This window comes from Pseudophryne corroboree, chromosome 3, assembly GCF_028390025.1.
Source record: "Pseudophryne corroboree isolate aPseCor3 chromosome 3, aPseCor3.hap2, whole genome shotgun sequence".
Lineage (NCBI taxonomy): Eukaryota > Metazoa > Chordata > Amphibia > Anura > Myobatrachidae > Pseudophryne > Pseudophryne corroboree.
In genome coordinates this window covers 686,105,244-686,126,713 of record NC_086446.1, presented here as the reverse complement: position 1 = coordinate 686,126,713, position 21,470 = coordinate 686,105,244, and the positions used below count along the sequence as shown (strand labels likewise).

Below are 21,470 nucleotides of genomic sequence, written 5' to 3'. Positions count from 1 at the left end.
TTATAACATGTTCCAATTGACATAAATGTATTTAAAAACGTTTGCAACTAAAAATAACAATACAATGTCTATTGTATGCAGGGATCCTTTTCTCCTTCCTTTTACGAAGATCGGAGATCACAGTAATAAAAATAATATAACGCGTTTCATCTCATGCTGAGACTTCATCAGGGGTATGTCTTTTCTTACACAAAGAATCGTCAACCAGACATAAAATATGGTGTGGACACTCAGGCCTGATTAATTGGGCTCAAGGTTCATTATTCTTGTGCCTGCAAATATTACGGATCCCCAGGTTTTACCATGAACAGACTACAGCAAATATTTTCAATATCTGCTACAGTCCCTACGTATCCGGCCACAAAGCACTACCATAGATTTGCCATTAGCCTATAACAGCATATGGACTAGTGAATCTGGGATTTTGTCAGAGAGGGATCCTCAGAATACCTCTAAGTGTCCCTTAACTGATGCATGAGCTAGCCATGCTGCGCAGTGTGCACCGAGGACCTGAACCAGTAGGCATAGTGTTATCAGAGTCCCTCTCCCGGCAAGAGCATAATAGTAAATTTGTGTGAAAATATTCATTTTAAATATTAAAATATTTATCACATCCATATTAAAAATGTGAATTGTGATAAATATCATTGGTTATTGCTGACGTCATAACAAGCCTCATGCAAGCAGTTATTGGTCTTATTTGCTGATACGAGCTGAGTGCTGGGAGATTCTGTGTTTAGGTCTTGTACAGTTACATCATCATTGGCGGCGTTTAATCCATGTTCAGCTGTGTTTCAGTGAACTGCAGCCAACTTTTGTTAAGATTAGTGAAGCCATGATTTAACCAGTCCCTCTCTTCCAAGAACACGTGCCAGACTGTTGCCTGGCAACTGATGGTATCTACACATTTATGTACAATCTGCAAAAAAAAAAAAAAAAAATGTGCATGTATACAAAAATTACACTTGTCTGTAATTCTCAAATAGTAATAACGGCTATACTGTATGAGAATTAAAGCCCCACTGAATTTGTCTTTATGTGCTAGTTATGCCTATCTGCACATAGGGGTAAATTTACTAAAGATTCTAAATCAGAGAATTGGTGATGTTGGCCATATCAACCAATCAGTTGCTTTCTATCATTTCTCTGTTGCCTTTTAGAAAATGAAAGACAGCATCTGATTGGTTGCTATGGGCAACATTGCCAATTCTGTTTTAGAATCTGTAGTAAATTTACCTCATATTGTGTATCATACTGTAATTTATAGCAGCTATCTCTTCTTTCTTCACATTGTTGCATAGTACAGGTTGGGTATTCCTTATCCAAAATGCTTGGGACCAGAAGTATTTTGGATATCGGATTTTTCCGTATTTTGGAATAATTGCATACCATAATGAGATATCATGGCGATGGGACCCAAGTCTAAGCACATAATGTATTTATGTTACATATACTCCTTATACATATAACCTGATGGTAATTTTAGCCAATGTTATAATATACAGTACTTTGTGCATTAAACAAAATTTGTGTACATACACACATTTCATTTATGTTTCATATACATCTTATACACACAGTCTGAAGGTCATTTAATACAATATTTGTAATAACTTTGTGTATTAAACAAAGTTTGGGTACATTGAGCCATCAGAAAACAAAGGTTTCACAATCTCAGTCTCACTCAAATGGGGGTATTCAATTGTTTGAAAAGTCAGTTGGGTGTCTGTTTTTTCCTATCTAATATACAAACAAAGACACCCAACCGACTTTAAAAAAAATTGAATAGCCTCCCAAAAATTCTGTATTTCGGAATATTCCATATTTCGGAATATTTGGATATAGGATACTCAACCTGTAGTATAAAATAAGGTAAACATAACGTAAGTGGCAGGCAAACAGCAAAAATGCAGAAGTAAGAAAATGTCAGAAAGTACAAAAATAGCAGAATGAGGCAAAAACTAACAGGCCATTATGAAAGACCTACAGTAGGTGTGTTTATACATTGAAACAATAAGATCAAAACCTTAAGTAAAAGTATAGGGGGAAGGGTTAGAGGGGGAAGGTAAGCGTGAGAGGGAGTAGGGGAGCCACCAATGGAACAATATAAGGAAGGCGTTAGAGAGTGATACTAAAACTAACAGGAACACCCAGAAAAAAAATGAAATGATACTAGAGCAAAAGGTCCAACAGCCCGAGGAAGAAGTGGGTCAATGGATGCAGTTGTGGAAAGAATTCCACAGACTCCCAAACCTGCAGCCAGGTACCAAATTTTGGACATGACAGCATGCAAGGAAGGAACATTGAGACATTTTCAATACGTAGCAAACAAGCATCTAGCTGCATTAATGATTAGAGACACAAGTTTATCTGTGGAGTGATCAACAATATCAATAGGGAACCCCAGAAGAAAGGACCAAGGGTTTTTAACAACAGGGACTTGTATTACTTTGCTGATTAAATCTGCTATTACATCCCAAAAATGTGCAATTTTGGGGCAGGTCCACCAGATATGGATGAAGGAACCCCATTTCCCACAACCTATCCAACAATTAGGAGACACAGACCTGAAGATCCTATGCAGTCTAGTGGGGACCAGGTGCCATCTATAATATACCTTACAAGCATTTTCCTTCAGTAATGTGGAAATAGTTACTCTGGAGACTCTGAGGTCTACTTACTAAACACTGGGGACAGATAAAGTGGAGAGAGATAAAGTACCAGCCAATCAGCTCCTGTTATTTATAAAACACAATCTGTAACATGGCAGTTAGGAGCTGATTGGCTGGTACTTTCTCTCTGTCCACTTTTTCTCTTTCCAAGGCTTAGTACACGAGGGTCTCTGTCTCTAATGGTTGGCCATGTCAGCCATCTCTTTTTGTGTGTGGGTGCTTGATCAGCCCAATATTTGAGAAAATAGATTTCCTTTTGTGGAGTGAGAGCACTGAAATGAGTTAACCACTTAACTGGCTAATTTTTGTTTTCACAAACCGCTAAGAAATTAATTTTTTTATGATTAAATTAGATCAAGAACATCTATATAAAACTTATCCAACACTATTTTTCTATACTGCAAAAATAGAAATGTTTATTGTATACTGTGTATGAACTTGAGCGTTACACTAGCGATGACCCTCGAAGAGCATAATATGGATGGCCGATGGTTTAAATCATCGGTAGAAGCCATTGATGGTTTTAGCCATCGATAGTTCAGTGCTAAACATGAGCAGACCCCGGCCCCTTTCAGCTGCTGATGATGTTTTCTCACCATCGGGGCCCCTTTCATGGTTCAGCATCAATGCCACACTATTGATGGAAAAAAATTGACACTAGCCATAGACAATTGATGGTCGAAGGCCATCCCTACTTCAAACACTTTTAAACTATTAAGGAAATACTGTACAGTATAAATTGGCCAACCCTAATGGGCAGTCCCGTATCGATATTATTGATCAGGACAAAATAACAATATAATATCAAAATTTAGATATATCACTAATTGCTTCAACATGGTCAGGGGCACATGCATGTTTTAGAAGGTGGGGGTCTCTATCGATCTAAATATACTTATATATATTATTTACCTGCAAACAGTACAGTAATAGTTCTGTTTGAATTTTTTAAAATTGGAAAAAGACAAAGAGGTTTGCCAAAGCATACCAAATAAGACTTGAACACTACATGATCATAGAAAATTCTGAGATATCAGTTGCATACTGTATATTTGGAAAGATACTGTATGGTTAAGCCACCTGGCCATGTCAAGGCTTCTCCTATACTGGTGGCCCCTAAAGCTACATGATAATAGCACACTCTCAGGGTCAGGCAAATAATGGCATTAGGTCCCCATCCTCTTGCTGCATAATGCCGCAATTTGTAAGTGTATGGGGTAGCTTGTCTTGCTAGTAAAAGCATTGCCCTTTTTAAATATCAGGCATAAACATTATCAGAAGCGCTGGGTTGTGCTGTACAATCCAACACTTTTTAAAAACAGTAAACACCAAGAGATAACCCAAAGGTGAAGCAGTAATAAAGCATAAATTGTCTGCATATAATAAGTTGCATTTGGGAAGTCTACCTAAATCTAGCCGCACTTGTGGTTATGCAGCCATTATGCTGAATGTCCTGATCTGTGGCCTCTTGACCACACACATGGATGAACAAATCAGATAATCAGATGAACCAAACAGATTTTAAAGAATTAAACATTTACTAAGCCACTGTGACCAAACTGAGAAGTACTGATTTGTTTACGTGCAGACAGTACAGCAATAGTTCTGTTTGAATTTTTTAAAATTGGAAAAAGACAAAAAGGTTTGCCCAAGCACAAAAAAACAATATCAGCAATAAGACTTAAACACTACATGAGCCAGTGGCGGATTTAGCGGGGGGGCGATTAGGGCGAACGCCCCCCCTACATGTACCGGCACCGGGATGGAGGCCGGGTCCCGCTGCGGTGGTGGGAACGGGGTGGATAGCGGTGCAGCACGGCGGGGGGAAGGGGAGAGAGAGAGAGCGTCCTGACACGCGTACAGCGGCCTCTGTTTTTACCACGCCCCCTCCTCCCTGTACGCGCGTCAGGATGCGCTCTCTCTCTCTCTCCTTGTCCCCCGCCGCGCTGCACCGCTCTCCGCCCCGTTCCCAATACCGCGGCGGGACCCGGCCTCCATTCACTGTCAGGTGTGTGTGTGTGTGTGTGTGTGAGTGTGTGTCTGTCAGGTGTGTGTGTGTGTGTGTGTGTGTGTGTGTGTGTGTGTGTGTGTGTGTGAATTTCGCCTCATACATTGTGCTATAATGTGCATTTAGGATCATTCTGCGTGCTATAATGTGCATTTAGGATCATTCAGTGTGCTATAATGTGCATTTAGGATCATTCTGCGTGCTATAATGTGCATTTAGGATCATTCAGTGTGCTATAATGTGCATTTAGGGTCATTCAGTGTGCTATAATGTGCATTTAGGATCATTCAGTGTGCTATGATGTGCATTTAGGATCATTCAGTGTGCTATAATGTGCATTTAGGATCATTCAGTGTGCTATAATGTGCATTTAGGATCATTCAGTGTGCTATAATGTGCATTTAGGATCATTCAGTGTGCTATAATGTGCATTTAGGATCATTCAGTGTGCTATAATGTGCATTTAGGATCATTCAGTGTGCTATGATGTGCATTTAGGATCATTCAGTGTGCTATAATGTGCATTTAGGATCATTCAGTGTGCTATAATGTGCATTTAGGATCATTCTGCGTGCTATGATGTGCATTTAGGATCATTCAGTGTGCTATAATGTGCATTTAGGATCATTCTGCGTGCTATAATGTGCATTTCGGATCATTCAGTGTGCTATGATGTGAATTTCGGATCATTCAGTGTGCTATGATGTGAATTTCGGATCATTCTGCGTGCTATAATGTGCATTTAGGATCATTTAGTGTGCTATAATGTGCATTTAGGATCATTCTGCGTGCTATAATGTGCATTTAGGATCATTCAGTGTGCTATGTGCATTTAGGATCATTCAGTGTGCTATAATGTGCATTTAGGATCATTCAGTGTGCTATAATGTGCATTTAGGATCATTCAGTGTGCTATGATGTGCATTTAGGATCATTGTGTGCTATAATGTGCATTTAGGATCATTCAGTGTGCTATAATGTGCATTTAGGATCATTCTGCGTGCTATGATGTGCATTTAGGATCATTCAGTGTGCTATAATGTGCATTTAGGATCATTCTGCGTGCTATAATGTGCATTTCGGATCATTCAGTGTGCTATGATGTGAATTTCGGATCATTCAGTGTGCTATGATGTGAATTTCGGATCATTCTGCGTGCTATAATGTGCATTTAGGATCATTTAGTGTGCTATAATGTGCATTTAGGATCATTCTGCGTGCTATAATGTGCATTTAGGATCATTCAGTGTGCTATAATGTGCATTTAGGATCATTCAGTGTGTTATAATGTGCATTTAGGATCATTCTGCGTGCTATAATGTGCATTTAGGATCATTCTGCGTGCTATAATGTGCATTTAGGATCATTCAGTGTGCTATAATGTGCATTTAGGATCATTCAGTGTGCTATAATGTGCATTTAGGATCATTCAGTGTGCTATAATGTGCATTTAGGATCATTCTGCGTGCTATAATGTGCATTTAGGATCATTCTGCGTGCTATAATGTGCATTTAGGATCATTCTGCGTGCTATGATGTGCATTTCGGATCATTCTGCGTGCTATGATGTGCATTTCGGATCATTCTGCGTGCTATGATGTGCATTTTGGATCATTCTGCGTGCTATGATGTGCATTTAGGATCATTCTGCGTGCTATGTGCATTTTGGATCATTCAGTGTGCTATGATGTGCATTTCGGATCATTCTGCGTGCTATGATGTGCATTTTGGATCATTCTGCGTGCTATGATGTGCATTTCGGATCATTCTGCGTGCTATGATGTGCATTTTGGATCATTCTGCGTGCTATGATGTGCATTTAGGATCATTCTGCGTGCTATGTGCATTTTGGATCATTCAGTGTGCTATGATGTGCATTTCGGATCATTCTGCGTGCTATGATGTGAATTTCGGCTCATTCTGCGTGCTATAATGTGAATTTCGGATCATACTGTGTGCTACAATGTGAATTTCAGCTCATACAGTGTGCTATAATGTGAATTTCGGCTCATTCTGTGTGCTGTAGAAACAGAATTTGTCGGCAGATAAGAACCACTTGGCCCATCTAGTCTGCCCCTTTTTCTTTTTTTTTACATTATTTTTATCTCTAACCTTATCTGATCCTTATTTCTTTGTAAGAATATCCTTATGTCTATCCCATGCATGTTTAAATTGCCCTACTGTCTTAGCCTCTACCACCCCTGATGGAAGGAATGGCGACTCGCCAGTCTGTATCACCAGTGCGCAGGGTTCTCTCCACTAACTGGCAACATTTTATTAGTAATGGCAACAATAGGAAATTTTAGAAGCGAACGGGAAGGGCATTACTAAGTGGGAGGGGCTATGATTAGGGGGAGGAGTCAATTCTTAAACCGCCCCCCCTAAAAGTTAAGTCTAGATCCGCCACTGACATAAGCATATTAAATTCAGAGATCTCAGTTACATATATTTGCAAAGATAATGTATGGTTAAGCCACAAGGCCATGTCATGGCTTCTCTTATACTGGTGGTCCCTAAAGCTACATGATAATAGCACCTACTCTGGGTCATACATTTTAATTGCCTATTGTTATGCTACATGATAATAGCACATACAAAAATATATCTTAATTGAGAGCCAACTCATCTGTCTGGAGTTACCTCTATATCCTCCAAATGGCAGTACAAGAACCAGAATGCCCTTCAAATGCTGATCCCATTTATGCATCTCAGAAAAGCAATATAAAATGGTAGCTGGTCAATCAATTTAGTAGTACTTTCCTTGTGCATGAAAGGGAAGAGTTATTCTGAACAGAGAAAAAGAGAAAAGTTTTCCCCCAGCACCTGAATAAGTATCAGCAATAAGACTTGAACACTAAATGATCATAGAAAATTCTGAGATCTCAGTTGCATATATTTGCAAAGATACAGGGGCGTATCTAGAGATGAGGAGGCCCGTGTGCAGGCTCTGTCAGGGCCCTCTCCTCTGTAGCCGGTGGCAGCTCTGTGACTCTGGGCACTAGGGTCCCCAGAATCTAGAGGGCATGCACAGATCTCCGGGAAAATGGGGCAGTGGCCATTTTCCAGTGTTTTTTTTTTACTGCGCATGCTTGAAATACCGGTAAATGGCGGTGTGCCATTTTCCCAGTGATTTCTGCAGCGCTGCTGCTTTGTCACGAGACTCTGGAGGTTAAGTATTACAAAAAATGGGTGCAGGGTGTGTGGTGTTGGCCCCCTTGGACCCCAGGGGCTCATGTGCACCGCATGCATTGCACCCATTATAAATATGCCAGTTCAAAGATATGTTTAAGCTACCAGGCCACATCAAGGCTTCTCTGATACTGATGGTCCCTAATGCTACATGATAATAGTACCCACTTTGGGTCATACAATTTCTTTTTGTTATGCCACTGTACATGATAATAGCACATACAAAAATATAGCTAAATTGAGAGTCAACTCACCTGGAGTCACCCTTAGATCCTCCAAATGGCCCTACAAAAACATGCTTGTTTGACTGACTCCTTTGGCGAATACTTTGAAAAAATGTTATGTTCACTTTGTAAATAAAATACTTTTTGTGCACCCGGAAACTTATTGCACACCCCTCATATTTTTCTTTGCTATTAATGTGTAGCATAACAATAAGCAATGATGTGACCCAGAGTGGGTGCTATTATGTAGCGCTGGGGAACACCAGTATCAGAGAATCCATGATGTGGCCTGGTGGCTTCACCATAATTTTGCAAATATACAGTATGCAACTGTGATCTCTGAATCTTCTATTATCATGTAGTGTTCAAGTCTTATTGCTGATACTATCTGGAGTGCTGGGGGAAGCTTTTGTCTTTTTCTTGTTTAGAATAACCCCTCCCTTTCATGCACCGGAAAATTATTACTAGTTTGATTGCGCAACTATCATTTCATATTTTAAAAAATTGCCTAATTCATATTGAAAACACTCTGGCCCATATTTCCTATGCAGACAAAATGTGCTGTTCAGTAGCGTTGTTTTTGCATTGGATTGCCATGGAATTCTGCCCAGCACATATTAAGGAAAATTAATGTCCACCTTTGAAAGATGCCAGTGCTCCACAATCTAGAAGTGTGCCTATGTAAGCTGTCGGGTGCACTGGTTGCAGAGTCTGTCCTACAGTACTATTGCACCACATCGTATTCATGTTTAAAAGTGATTTATCTGTTTTACATGCCCAGGTAAATGGGAACTATTATGTCACCACGGGATACATACGATATCCTGGCAGATGGGATTCCGGCTTTTACTATACCGACAGCGGCATCTCGTCTGCTGGAATACCGGCAGCGAGACAGCGAGTCCCCTCACTTGCTCGCATCGAGCCCTGTGACTCGCTGCATTCGCCACAGGTTCTATTCCCACTCAGCTGGTGGCGTGGACCCACCAACCGAGTGAGAATACTGTGCGGGTGTCGGGATTCCGTTAGTCGGTAAAATACCAGCTGTCAGGATTCCAGCATCGGTCTCCAGGATGCCGGGATCAGAGGCGTAGCTAGGGTTTTTGGAGCCCAGGGCAAGATGGAAAATGGCGCCCCCCCCCAAAAAAAAACCACAAAAAGAAGAATGTACGTGCGCGCTGGAAAAAAGGGGTGTGGCCATGCTCCAGAAGGGGTGTGGCCACTGAAAATGGCCCACAGTGCCAGTTACATTGCCCCACAGTGCCAGATACACTGCCCCACAGTGCCAGATACATTGCCCCACAGTGCCAGATACATTGCCCCACAGTGCCAGATACATACCCCAATCAGTGCCAGATACATGTGCCAGTTACATTGCCCCACAGTGCCAGTTACATTGCCCCACAGTGCCAGATACATGCCCCACAGTGCCAGATACATGCCCCACTGTGCCAGATGCATGCCTCTCAGTGCCAGTTACATTGCTCCACAGTGCCAGTTACATTGCCCCACAGTGCCAGTTACATTGCCCCACAGTGCCAGATACATGCCCCACAGTGCCAGTTACATTGCCCCACAGTGCCAGTTACATTGCCCCACAGTGCCGGAAACATGCCCCACAGTTCCAGTTACATTGCCCCACAGTGCCAGTTACATTGCCCCACAGTGCCAGTTATATTGCCCCACAGTGCCAGTTACATTGCCCCACAGTGCCAGCTACATTGCCCCACAGTGCCGGAAACATGCCCCACAGTGCCAGTTACATTGCCCCACAGTGCCGGAAACATGCCCCACAGTGCCGGATACATTGCCCCACAGTGCCAGATACATGCCCCACTCAGTGCCAGTTACATGCCCCACAGTGCCAGGCCCCACTCAATGCCAGTTACATGCCCCATTTGGTGCAAGATACATGCCCCACTGTGCCGCCGCCCCCCCCTCCCTCCTTCACTCACCGGCCGCTTGTGTTGATATGTGAGGGGAGGTGATAGAATTAGCAGCTTCTATCAGCTGTCCTGCACAGGGTCAGAAGCAGAAGGGTAGTAAGCGAGAGTGCCGGGATGTACGGACAGAGCCAGGGGAAGCGTAACCTACCGGCACCGACATAGCTCTATGGCAGGTGGAGAGGGTGAGCGCGGAGCTGAGTGCCGCCGCGTATAGCGCCAGGAGATCATCATCTCACCCTGGTGCGGCGCTGGCCAGGCTCCTGTACAGCCGTCCCCGGCTCCACACACAGCGCGGCGGGCACACACTGCCATCACAGCCGGCACACACAGGCGCCCCAGCCAGGCGGACATGCTGCTGCAGACAGGTGAGGTCACTAGATTACACACGCACGCACGAGATATGGACTGCAGGGGGGGGGAGTAGGGGGAGGCTCCTAGCTGCCGCTGCCTGTACAGTGTGACAGGCACAGCAGCTAGGGGAGACAGGGAGAGTGCCGCTGTTAGCGCTGGCGGCGCCGAACCTTGTTGCATGGGGCGAGCGGGCCGTGCAGGTGCCGGTGGCGCCCCCCTCTGCTGGGGCTGCCACGGCACCCAGGGCACGTGCCCTGCTCGCCCCATGCTAGTTACGCCTCTGGCCGGGATCCTGACAGCGGGTATAATGACTGCATTCCGTCACCACTTACTGATGTGTTTTATCTAGTGATTAACTGAATTCCCAGAGGACTTCAAAGTCAAATGTGCCTGTACTACTTACATGGCTAAATTATTAATGATGTTTAGCAGGTGATATTTTAATTTGTCTGAGCAACAGTACAAAGCAAATAAAGCCTGGCAAGGTTATTTTACATCTCATACAGAGAATAGGTCGCCTCTCCTGAACAAATGTAAGATTACTTGGGCTTATTTATTAATTGTAGAACTAACCAGGGTCTCTGGGTCCTGCTAAATGGGGGGTAAGATGATAAAGCACTGTCAGTATTTGGAGAGCTGAAAGTTTGTAGCCTACAGATAGAGGCCGGCAGGATTGGCTAGATGATCCTGGTTATTTATTCATAGGGAGCTGAGGAAATGCCAGGTAGCCGGCAGAGGCAGTGATCCCGACTGAAGCAGACAGCTCCGCTCGCTGAGAACACAGGGAAGCAGGCATGGTGCTGTCCCCACAGCCCTATCCAGGGGGGGCATCTAAGTAATAGCCTACAGGAAAGAAACGGGGATCCACAGCAGCAGGTCACAGTGGAGTGCAACAGCAGCCAAAGGGGGAGGAAGAAGACAGTGGGGGCAGAAAAGGAGATATTAGAGGATACAAGGAGCCACAAAGAGAAGATTTACACTGATCTGTCAGCAGCAGCAGCTCTGCATCTCTCTGGGCTCATTCTGTCCTCTCTGAGCTATTGGGCTGCATTTGGATGCCATGGGTAACAGTTTATCCAGCAGCATCCCTACATTCCCCAGGGGAAGCCAGACCAGACCACAGAGGGTTCACCTGCAACACCACCACGTCAAAGGTAGGTCATCAACTAATACTAACACTCATGACTTCATCTCCATCACAGGCGGGTGCACCCTTTCCTTGCTGGTGACCTCCAGGCATAAACTCCCTGGAATTCACATGGAGCACTTCTGTCCCTGCATGTATCCTCTCCAGACTGTCTTATGTCATCAGTGCCCAGGCTTCTATTGTTCCCCACTAGTGTGCGATGCATAGCTGTGGGGTGTACTGTCATCTCTGTCATTACTTTATCTAAATACGTCTAGACAAGGATGGATTGACTTTCTGAAACTCATTTGTAATGCTGTATTATATCACAGATATGTCATCACTTAATAAGATAATTAGTATTTCACATTGCTATGGGCACACCCCCTGCCTTGGTATAAGCTGTGTATACCTCTGTATTGTAGCTACAATCTGCAGCATGAGGCCACATCTCACCCTCTCTGCCCTCAGCACGGCACGTGTTAGAAGTAGATGCAAATATAGCATGCACTGCATTTCATGACTTTAAAATAATGTGCACTTCATTATCTATGGAGATGACTTCAATAAGGGAAGCTTGCTAATTGTTGAGTGCTTGCTGACTAGTTTATATACTCTATCCTTTGTTTTGCAATACGTTACGTCCCTCAAATCAGGTGTGTGGCTACCTGCAGCGTCCTTATTCCAGTGATTGTACAATGGGCTAATTCAGACGCAGCAATCGCAGTCTGAATCCTTTTGTGGCGTGTGCGCGCACCCAGGGAGCCCAGTGAGATGCTAAAAGGCTCTCAGGGCTGCGATTGCCTCTGCCTGATTGACAGGCAGAGGCGGTTGCAGTGCGGGAGGGGGTCGTGCCAACGGTGCTAGAACGGAGATGTGTCAGGTGTCAGGACCGTTGCAGGGGCAAGCTGCGGTGGCTGTATGACATCACGCTCAGCCACTGTGACATGGGACGTGGTGAGTAGCGGCCTGCCAGTCCACAGGAGCTGGGGGTGGGGCCAGACATGCCGAGCGTACTAGCCCTGTGCTGGGAGTCCCCCCGCATGTCTGAGAAACTGATCGATCAGATCTAAATTACCCCCAATGATACAATCAATACCAGAAGGTAGAGCTGGGTACACATATGAGTGATATGTCGTCCGATCTGGCGGATTGGACCGACATGTCTCTCACAACAGCACATATCAGACAATGTGTATGACCGATATGTGGGTGCTCACGGTCGCTAGCAGCATTGCCAGGTGTAATGTGCTGCACAAGAAACCTGACGATATCGCTATTGTCCTGTAGTATGCTAATGAAGGACAGAAGATGATTGTTCCGTCCTTTATTAACATCGCTCAGTGTGTACCCAGATTCCGATATGTTGGTCCGTCGGGCCGGCACATTGACTGGGGACGCATCGCTTGGGGGTGTACCCAGCTTTACATGTGTGAAGTCTTCATAAGAAATGTGTGTGTGTATGTGTGTGTGTGTGTGTGTGTGTGTGTGTGTTTGCACACTGTTCCAGATTGTACAGCACAAGATCAATGTTTGGAAAAATGGTGGTGGCGACATTCTCCTGCTGTAGTGTGTATGTGTAATATGTTCCCGATAAACTCTGTGGCACCATAATAGAGGCAAGCATCATGAATGGGGGCCTTCCTGGACCCAGGTGTCAGTGTGTGCACACTATGCACCCATTATAGATATGTGTACTGTATAAATATATTCATCTTGGAGCAGTCCAAGATGAAGGTACTTGCTGCACCGAAACGATAATGTTGACTATGATTATGGATGGTGACTAGACTATTATTATGGACCAGTGATTATGTTGACTGCAATTATAAATTGATATGCCTATGGATACGCCAATGTTTTGGTCTTTTACATGTTGGTGACTTTTTTTTTTAATGGATATATATGGTTATCTGTGTTTTACTGATTCTCTACTGCAGCGGTGGGGAACCTGCGGCCCTCCAGCTGTGGTTGGACTACACATCCCAGCATGACCTGCAACAGTTGTAGCATGGCCAAATAGCATAACTGTAGCAAGGCATGCTGGTATATGTAGTTCAACAATATCTGGAGGCCCCTGCTCTACTGGATCGGTGAAGCATGGACATTGCATATATATGCTTACCATACTATCCCTATTAACAGAGATACTCATGAATTACACAGGTACTCTGACTGGCTGGCTGGCTTGTATTTAAGCTGATTTTAATCAGCCACTGAACCCGTGTAATTAATGAGCATCCCGGAGTAAAGGCACAGTATGGTAAGCCTACATGATATGCTATATACAGTATATATATATATATATATATATATTTATATATACTGTTTTTCCTTAAGTGAGTACGGGTTCCTCATTTATCCTATGCCTGCAGGGGATGTAGTTTTATTGCCGGTAGTTGGGATCCCTGTGGTCAGGATACCAACGCCGGAATTCCCGACCACTGACCATGCCACCAGATGGATTCCCGGTTAACAGGGGCTATTCCCACTCTTGGGTGTCCACGAACCCCCCTCAAAGTGCTTCCTTGAGCTCGCCCCCCTGCCGACATTCAAGCAGCCAGGATCCTGGTGTCTGTATGCTAACCGCCGGGATCCGACCGCCGGCAACCCAATACCAACCTGCCTGGACAGGTGAGTGTTCTACCTATCTGCTATCTTTATATAGAATGTTAAGGTGTAATTTACTCATACTTGCCTACCTGACCCTCTCCATGAGGGAGAAAATGCTCTGTTCCTGGACTTTCCTGGTAATGTATGATTGCCATCACCTGTGGTGAGCTAGGTAATTGATAAGAAAGGTGTTTCACCACAGGTGATGGCAATCATACATTACCAGGAAAGTCCAGGAACAGAGCATTTTCTCCCTCATGGAGAGGGTCAGGTAGGCAAGTATGGATTTACTTTAGCCTGTTATTCGTGTATCACTTCAGCAATATGTCCTTCTCCAGGTGTGGATATCACATGAGACAGAGATTGCTGTGATTTGTAGCTCTACAACAGCTGATGACCCACAGGCTATTATTCTGCTGTGGAGATGGAGAATTTTAATTGTGTTGCTTTAATGAATAGGCTTTTTCTCAAGGATTTGTTTTATAAGAAAACAAATGTGTGTAAAACCTTGTTTATGAAACTGTAACAGTCTATGGAATGACTTCATCATACACAGAATTAGTATAAACCCACACACAAAAAATCCCAAGCTGCAGAGGATATACCATAACTTCAGCTTCACCGGAGCAGAACATTCCTTCAAAGAGACGGATTTCATGTCCATGCTGAGATCCAGAGAATATTTATTATTTGCTGATGGAATGTTTATTATCATGCTGATGGAATACCAACGTATTGGTCTTTTCTTAGTTTTCTATACATAGCTATTGCATTAATCATGTATGTGTACAGTATATATAGTGAAATACAGGTGTCAAAAATATCCTTATTTCTATGTACTATACTACAATGGGTCTTTAGAATAAGTAGGTTTAAACGCTAAACCTATGTGGTTCTCTTTCAGTGTTAATAGAAAACTTTGGTTCTGATTCCGAGATGCACATTACGGGAGTCTGCTTACGTACCTCCCAATGTCCCGATTTTCGCATGACAGTCCTGTTTTTTTGGGGCTGTCCCTCCTGCAGAATCCAGTGTGGGGGGTAGTTGGGAGGCTCCTGTCACTGCTTAGTACAGAGCTGGGTGAACAGATGCTCTGCGCATTCACGGGAGACAGAAAATGTATCATTGGCAGTGGGCATACACTGTCATTGGGCTGCAAGTATAGGCTACCAGGATGAGATCTGGAAATCCCTCTCTGGCATAAAAGTATCTTATAGGTTACAGTGGTGCTTCTTTTTCATAGTTTAGGTGTTTCCTATTCAATAGAAGTAGAGAAAATGAGCCATTTCTATAGAAATCATTGCGTCTTTTTTCTCGCAGCCCCAGAGCAAGACCAATTTTTCCTTAATCGTTATTTTAAGGAAAATTTGTCAGGACTTGCTTCATAATCCCATGGACACCCCCCACCCCCCAAATGACTTATTAAAACTTTTGGAAGTTTCCAATTAGCTTAATTGGTTCTTAATTAATCCCCTATTGCAATGCTGTCTTCTACCACCGCATCTCAAAAAACTAGTCTTCTGCAGCAGCTGTGTGTGTGAGACCCATGTGACCACCTGTCAGGTGTGTGTGTGACCCTCATTGTGTGTGTTTGTGTGACCGCCTGGGTGTGCCTATTGTCAACAGCAAGGAGAACTACATCTCCCATAAGCCTCCTCCCCTCCCTGCATCCTGGAAGGATGACTCAGCATGGAGGGATGCTGACAGGGAGCCTGAAGAGACCAGCAGTAAGTTCCCAGTGTTCCATGGCAGCATTTTTGTTCACCCCGTGGGATTTTGAACGCGAAAAAAACACTGTGATCATTTTTTTTAAATGAATACTGCAAGTATCTGGAGCGCATATACCCGTGGCAATTCACATTTGTTCATGAGAATGTTTACAATTCATTGTGGGAAAGATTCCTTGGGTAATTGCATATACCCACTAGTGGTGAACAATTAGCCAGTACTGCCATTGTAATGCTTGGGATATATTGTGTGTAGTATTATTATTATTATTATTATTATTATTATTATTATTATTATTATATTGTGTGTATTATTATTATTATTATTATTATTATTAATAATAATAATAATAATAATAATTAATTATTATTATTATTATTATTATTATTTCTTTATGTATTTATTTATGTATATGGCACCATAAAGATTCTGCTGTGCCTAACAAAGGGCCCGATTCAGACCGGATCGCTGCTGTGCGTTTTTGCACAGTGGGCGATTATCAAACTACTGTGCATGCGAATGCACCACACTGCGCACGTGCATCGCCAAACAGAGACAGGATGGTGCGAAAATTTAGATCGCACAGCTGTTCGCAAGGTGATTGACAGGAAGAGGCCATTTGTGGGTGATAACTGGCCATTTTGTGTGTGTCTGGAAAAACGCAGGCGTTCCCAAGCATTTTCAGGGCGGGTGTGTGACAGCACCGGACCCGATCAGCCTGATCTCTTCGCACCGGAGGAGTAAGTATTGAGCTATGCACAGACTGCTCACACTGCTCAGAATGGAAAAAACATTTGACGGTGAGTGTGATGGTAACGGTTTTGCAGCTGTCTGAGTGGAATTTTTGCACAGCGTTCACATGCAATCGCACATTTGCATAGGGCGAATTTTCACTCTTCCTGGGTGGCGACTATCTGATCGCAGGACAGCATAATTTGCAGCACAGCGATCAGGTCTGAATTAGGCCCAAAGTACATAAACAAATGAGCAAAACAAGAAAAACAGTGACTTACAGTACTAGACAATGTAGGACAAGTACATGCTATATAAACATTTCCACATCAGCGGACATGGCATTGAGATAAACATCAGGGTGGCCAATGCCGAGTGATAGGTGCTGATGTAAGGAGTATGGAGAAGATAGTCTGAGTAAGAGAAGGAAAAGAACATGTGGGGAGAGTATCTATCTATCTATCTATCTATATTTTTTTTTTTTTTTATGCAGTTCATAGTTAAGATTTTAAAAGCTAACAAGGACATCTGCAACTGTAGAACTGCTTGAGGTTTTATATTTACATGGGAGATAAACAAAGCTGATGAGAACTGACAGGTTCTTCAGGTTTGGAGGCAAAACGTGAAAGCATGAATGTCAAGGGGAATTGCATCCATTTCAATAAAAAATACAACTTACATTTTTTTTAAATACTGACATATAAAATGCTTTCCATCCCATCGGAACTGTGAATCGCTTAACGCAGTGGTCGCCAACCTTAATTGGGGTGTGAGCTACTTTAAAAAAATAAACCTCTGGAAGAGTTACATCTCCCCCCCCCCCCCCCCCCCCAATGCGTGCACATTCCTGTGAAAGTGGGTGTGGGCTCACAAAAGTAGGTGTAGACTCACAAAAGTGGGTGTGGCCTCGCAACAGTAATGCCCCCCCTGCGTAGTGCCAGATACACAAGTAATGCCCCCCGCATAGTGCCGAATACACTAGTAATGCCTACCCAGCAGTGCCAGATACAAATAATGTCCCCCAACAGTGCCATATACACAAATCATGCCCCTCAGCAGTGCCAGATAAACAAGTAATGCCCCCCAGCAGTGCCATATATACAAATAATGCCCCCCAGCAGTGCCAGATATACGAATAATGCCCCCCAGCAGTGTCAGATATACAAATAATGCCCCCCAACAGTGCCAGATATACAAATAATGCCCCACAGCAGTGCCAGATGCACAAATAATGCCCCCCAGCAGTGCCATATATACAAATAATGCCCCACAGCAGTGCCAGATATACGAATAATGCCCCCCAGCAGTGCCAGATATACAAATAATGCCCCCCAACAGTGCCAGATACACAAATCATGCCCCCCAGCAGTGCCAGATAAACAAGTAATGCCCCCCAGCAGTGCCAGATGCACAAATAATGCCCCCCAGCAGTGCCATATATACAAATAATGCCCCCAGCAATGCCAGATATACGAATAATGCCCCCCAGCAGTGCCAGGTATACAAATAATGCCCCCCAGCAGTGCCATATATACAAATAATGCCCCCCAGCAGTGTCATATACACAAATGATGCCCCCCAGCAGTGCCAGATACATGTGATTCCCCCATTAGTGACAGATACAACAGTAGTGCTCACAGTAGTTGCCCCCGCATCCGCCGCTGTGTCTGAGTGGAGGAGATGAGGAGAGGGGAGCCCACTAGCACAGTCTGAAGTACCGGCGCTGCTGACGTCTCCGCGCGGCCATTTGAAATTTGGTGCGACCCGCTAGCCAATCAGGAGCCGGAGCGCGAGCACTGGCTGGCGGCCGGCACCATATTAATATGCACCCACTGACACCGCAAGCTACTTAAGAAGCGGTGCCGAGCTACCCGTTGCTCGCGAGCGACGGGTTGGTGACCGCTGGCTTAATGCAACTGGTCAGTAGTTCTCATTTATTAACATTCATCATTGCATCATTGTATACTTATCTACTTTTTGAGTCTCCTCTCTGGGAGATGCCTGCTGCCCACTTCGGAGGAAGGCTCCTATATTATTAGGCCAGACACCGTCAGGATAAAATATTGTGATTTGCAGATCTGGGAGAAAGGGGTGGGTATAAAATAAATATCATGATTTCCCATAATTTAGCCCTAACCTCTCCATGCAGCACCGCAAATCACCTGCGATTACTGTATTATTTCCCCATCATGCCCACTTCTCTAGGAAGTTGGTGGGAGATCCGGCCACTATTGCGGGGATGCAGGGGACAACCAGAGAAACTGGTGAGTAGGCATCGTTGACCATCTGTGTAACCCAGTGGTTGCTCAGAATGTGCATTATAAGGGAGCTGCCAGTGTCACTGTAACTGCACACACAAACGCAGTCGCAGCCTACGTTCTGGAAGGGTAGGCAAGAATGCCTTGTGGCTTGTCGGACAAGGAATCCCTTTTTGCACACACCCCATAACTGTGCAAGAAGAAATAAGCAAGGTTTTCCTCCCGTAATTAGCAGCAATGTGAAATGCCACGCATTACAATGGAGCCTTGCGCTCAATTTAATCTACAATATTGATAAATAGAACCTATTGTCTCCTTGATTCATTGAAGGACAGATGGCTATTTTAGTCTATATTGTAAAGATGTCTACTCTAGAATGTATAGTACTGTAGTGTATATAGAACTTACAAATTCTCGGGTGAATATGTCACCCCTAAATTACACTGGGAATAAATCTAACCTTCCCATAATATTTTGCTTCAAAGGAAAGTGAGCTGCCATGACTTGCCTTTGCTTAAATGTCAGAACAGTTCTTCGTCAGAATATCCTTCAAAAGTTATGCAATGCTCACTGTGAGTTTCCCTGACATTGTCCCACATTCATTGACTTGCACACATAACTATAATGCTATTAGCCTTAGCAGTGACTCTTAATACAAATATTTTGTGCACCTATATATATTTACATATCACACTTTTTAAAAAGTAGACCATCACATCAAAGCACTTATATTTTCTTGCCTCCAGTATACAGACCTATGGTTGCCACCATCCGAGATTACTCTGGACAATCCAGAAATTATGATCTGTCCAGAGTTCAGATAATCTATTCCAACATAAACACACATTGGGGGTCATTCCGAGTTGATCGCACGCTGCCGATTTTCGCTACGCTGCGATCCGGTCTCTACTGCGCATGCGTATGCTTCGCAATGCACACGCGCATTGTACGGGTACAATGTGGATCGTATCTGAGCGTTGGATTTAACTAAGAATCTATACGCACAGCCGATCGCAAAGAGATTGACAGGAAGAGGTCGTTTATGGGTGTCAAGTGACCGTTTTCTGGGAGTGGTAGGGAAAACTCAGACGTGTCCGGGAGTTTGGGGGGCGGGTATGTGACGTCAATTCTGGCACCAAAAAGACTGAAGTGATCGCAAGGGCTTAGTAAGTTCAGACCTACTCTGAAACGGCACAAAATGTTTTTGTACCGCTCGGCTGCACATGCGTTCGCACACTTGCAAAGCGAAAATACACTCCCCCGTGGGCGGCGACTATGCGTTTGCACGGCTGCTAAAAACAGCTAGCGAGCGATCAACTCGGAATGAGGGCCATTGGCCTCACAATCGCTAATCTCACATGCGTCTGTTCCTACCTGTGGCCTGCATCCCCAGCTGTTGCACACAAGTCACAATCAGTGCCTGCAGACTTCTGCTGACCATCACACACTTCAGTGAGTGTTTAGAGCAGACATGATGGGCCAAGTGGTTCTTATCTACCGTCAAATTCTATATTTCTATCTGGTGTGAAAAGTGAAAGGAGCCAGAGATCTGATGGTCATATTTCACTGACAATACAAGAAAACGATTTATTTATTTTTCTGTAATTCAGGGGTAGATGTATTAACCTGGAGAAGGCATAAGGAAGTGATAAACCAGTGTTAAGTGCGAGGTGATAATGCACCAGCCAATCAGCTCCTAACTGTTAATTTACATATGGGAGCTGATTGGCTGGTGGCTTTATCACCTTGCACATATCACTGGTTTATCACTTCCTTATGCCTTCTCCAGGTTAATACATCTGCCCCTCAGTCACTTGGAAAATTTCACTTCATTTCACTTTACTCCAGAGGTTCTCAAATGCGGTCCTCAAGGCACCCCAACGGTCCAGGTTTTAAGTATATCCATGTCTCAGCAGGTATCCGTTTGGATGGTCGACCATGTTATGGTCGACAGTCATTAGGTCGACCACTATTGATCGACATTGACATGGTTGACATGGACACATGGTCGACACGTGAAAATGGTCGACACATGACAGGTCAACATATGAAAAGGTTGACATGGCTTTTTTTTTAATGATTTTTAGATTTGTCATACTTTACCATCCATGTGGACTACGATTGGGAACGGTAACCTGTGCCAAGCGCAGCGGTAGCAGAGCGAGGCACCTTGCCCACAGCATGGCAGAGCGAGCCATGCAAGGGGGCGCGGTACTCTAATTGGGGTTCCTGGTCATGTTACAGAAAAAATGACACCAAAAACAGTTAAAAAATCCAGGTCGACCTTTTCATGTGTCGACCTGTCACGTGTCAACCATTTTCACGTGTCGACCAATTGTCCATGTCGACGATGTCAATGTGGTCGACCTAATGACTGTCGACCTTAACATGGTCGGCCATTCATACCGGAACCGTCTTAGCACAGATGGTTAAATCAAATTGACAGAGGTACTTATCAAGTCACCTGTGGACAAGCATGGATATACTTAGAAACCGGACTGTTCAGGTGCCTTGAGGACCACGTTTGAGAACCTCTGCTCTACTTGTAACACTTAAACTGCTATTTTTGTGCTAATGTGATGCCATTATGTGTAGCACTACTACTGTGGATGTTATGTATAAG

At 43.9% G+C, this 21,470-nt stretch overlaps 1 protein-coding gene across 2 annotated transcripts in view; it reads left to right on the top strand.

Annotated features, from left to right (window-relative positions):
- Positions 1-11,125: 11,125 nt before the first annotated feature.
- The window catches only part of NEURL1 (neuralized E3 ubiquitin protein ligase 1), a 556,453-nt gene continuing 546,108 nt past the window's right edge, over positions 11,126-21,470 (top strand). For both annotated transcript variants that reach the window (XM_063961991.1, XM_063961985.1), the window contains exon 1: positions 11,126-11,544. In XM_063961991.1, the coding sequence (XP_063818061.1) occupies positions 11,446-11,544 (99 nt within the window). In that variant the 5' untranslated portion in view covers positions 11,126-11,445. The remainder of the gene's footprint in view (positions 11,545-21,470) is intronic.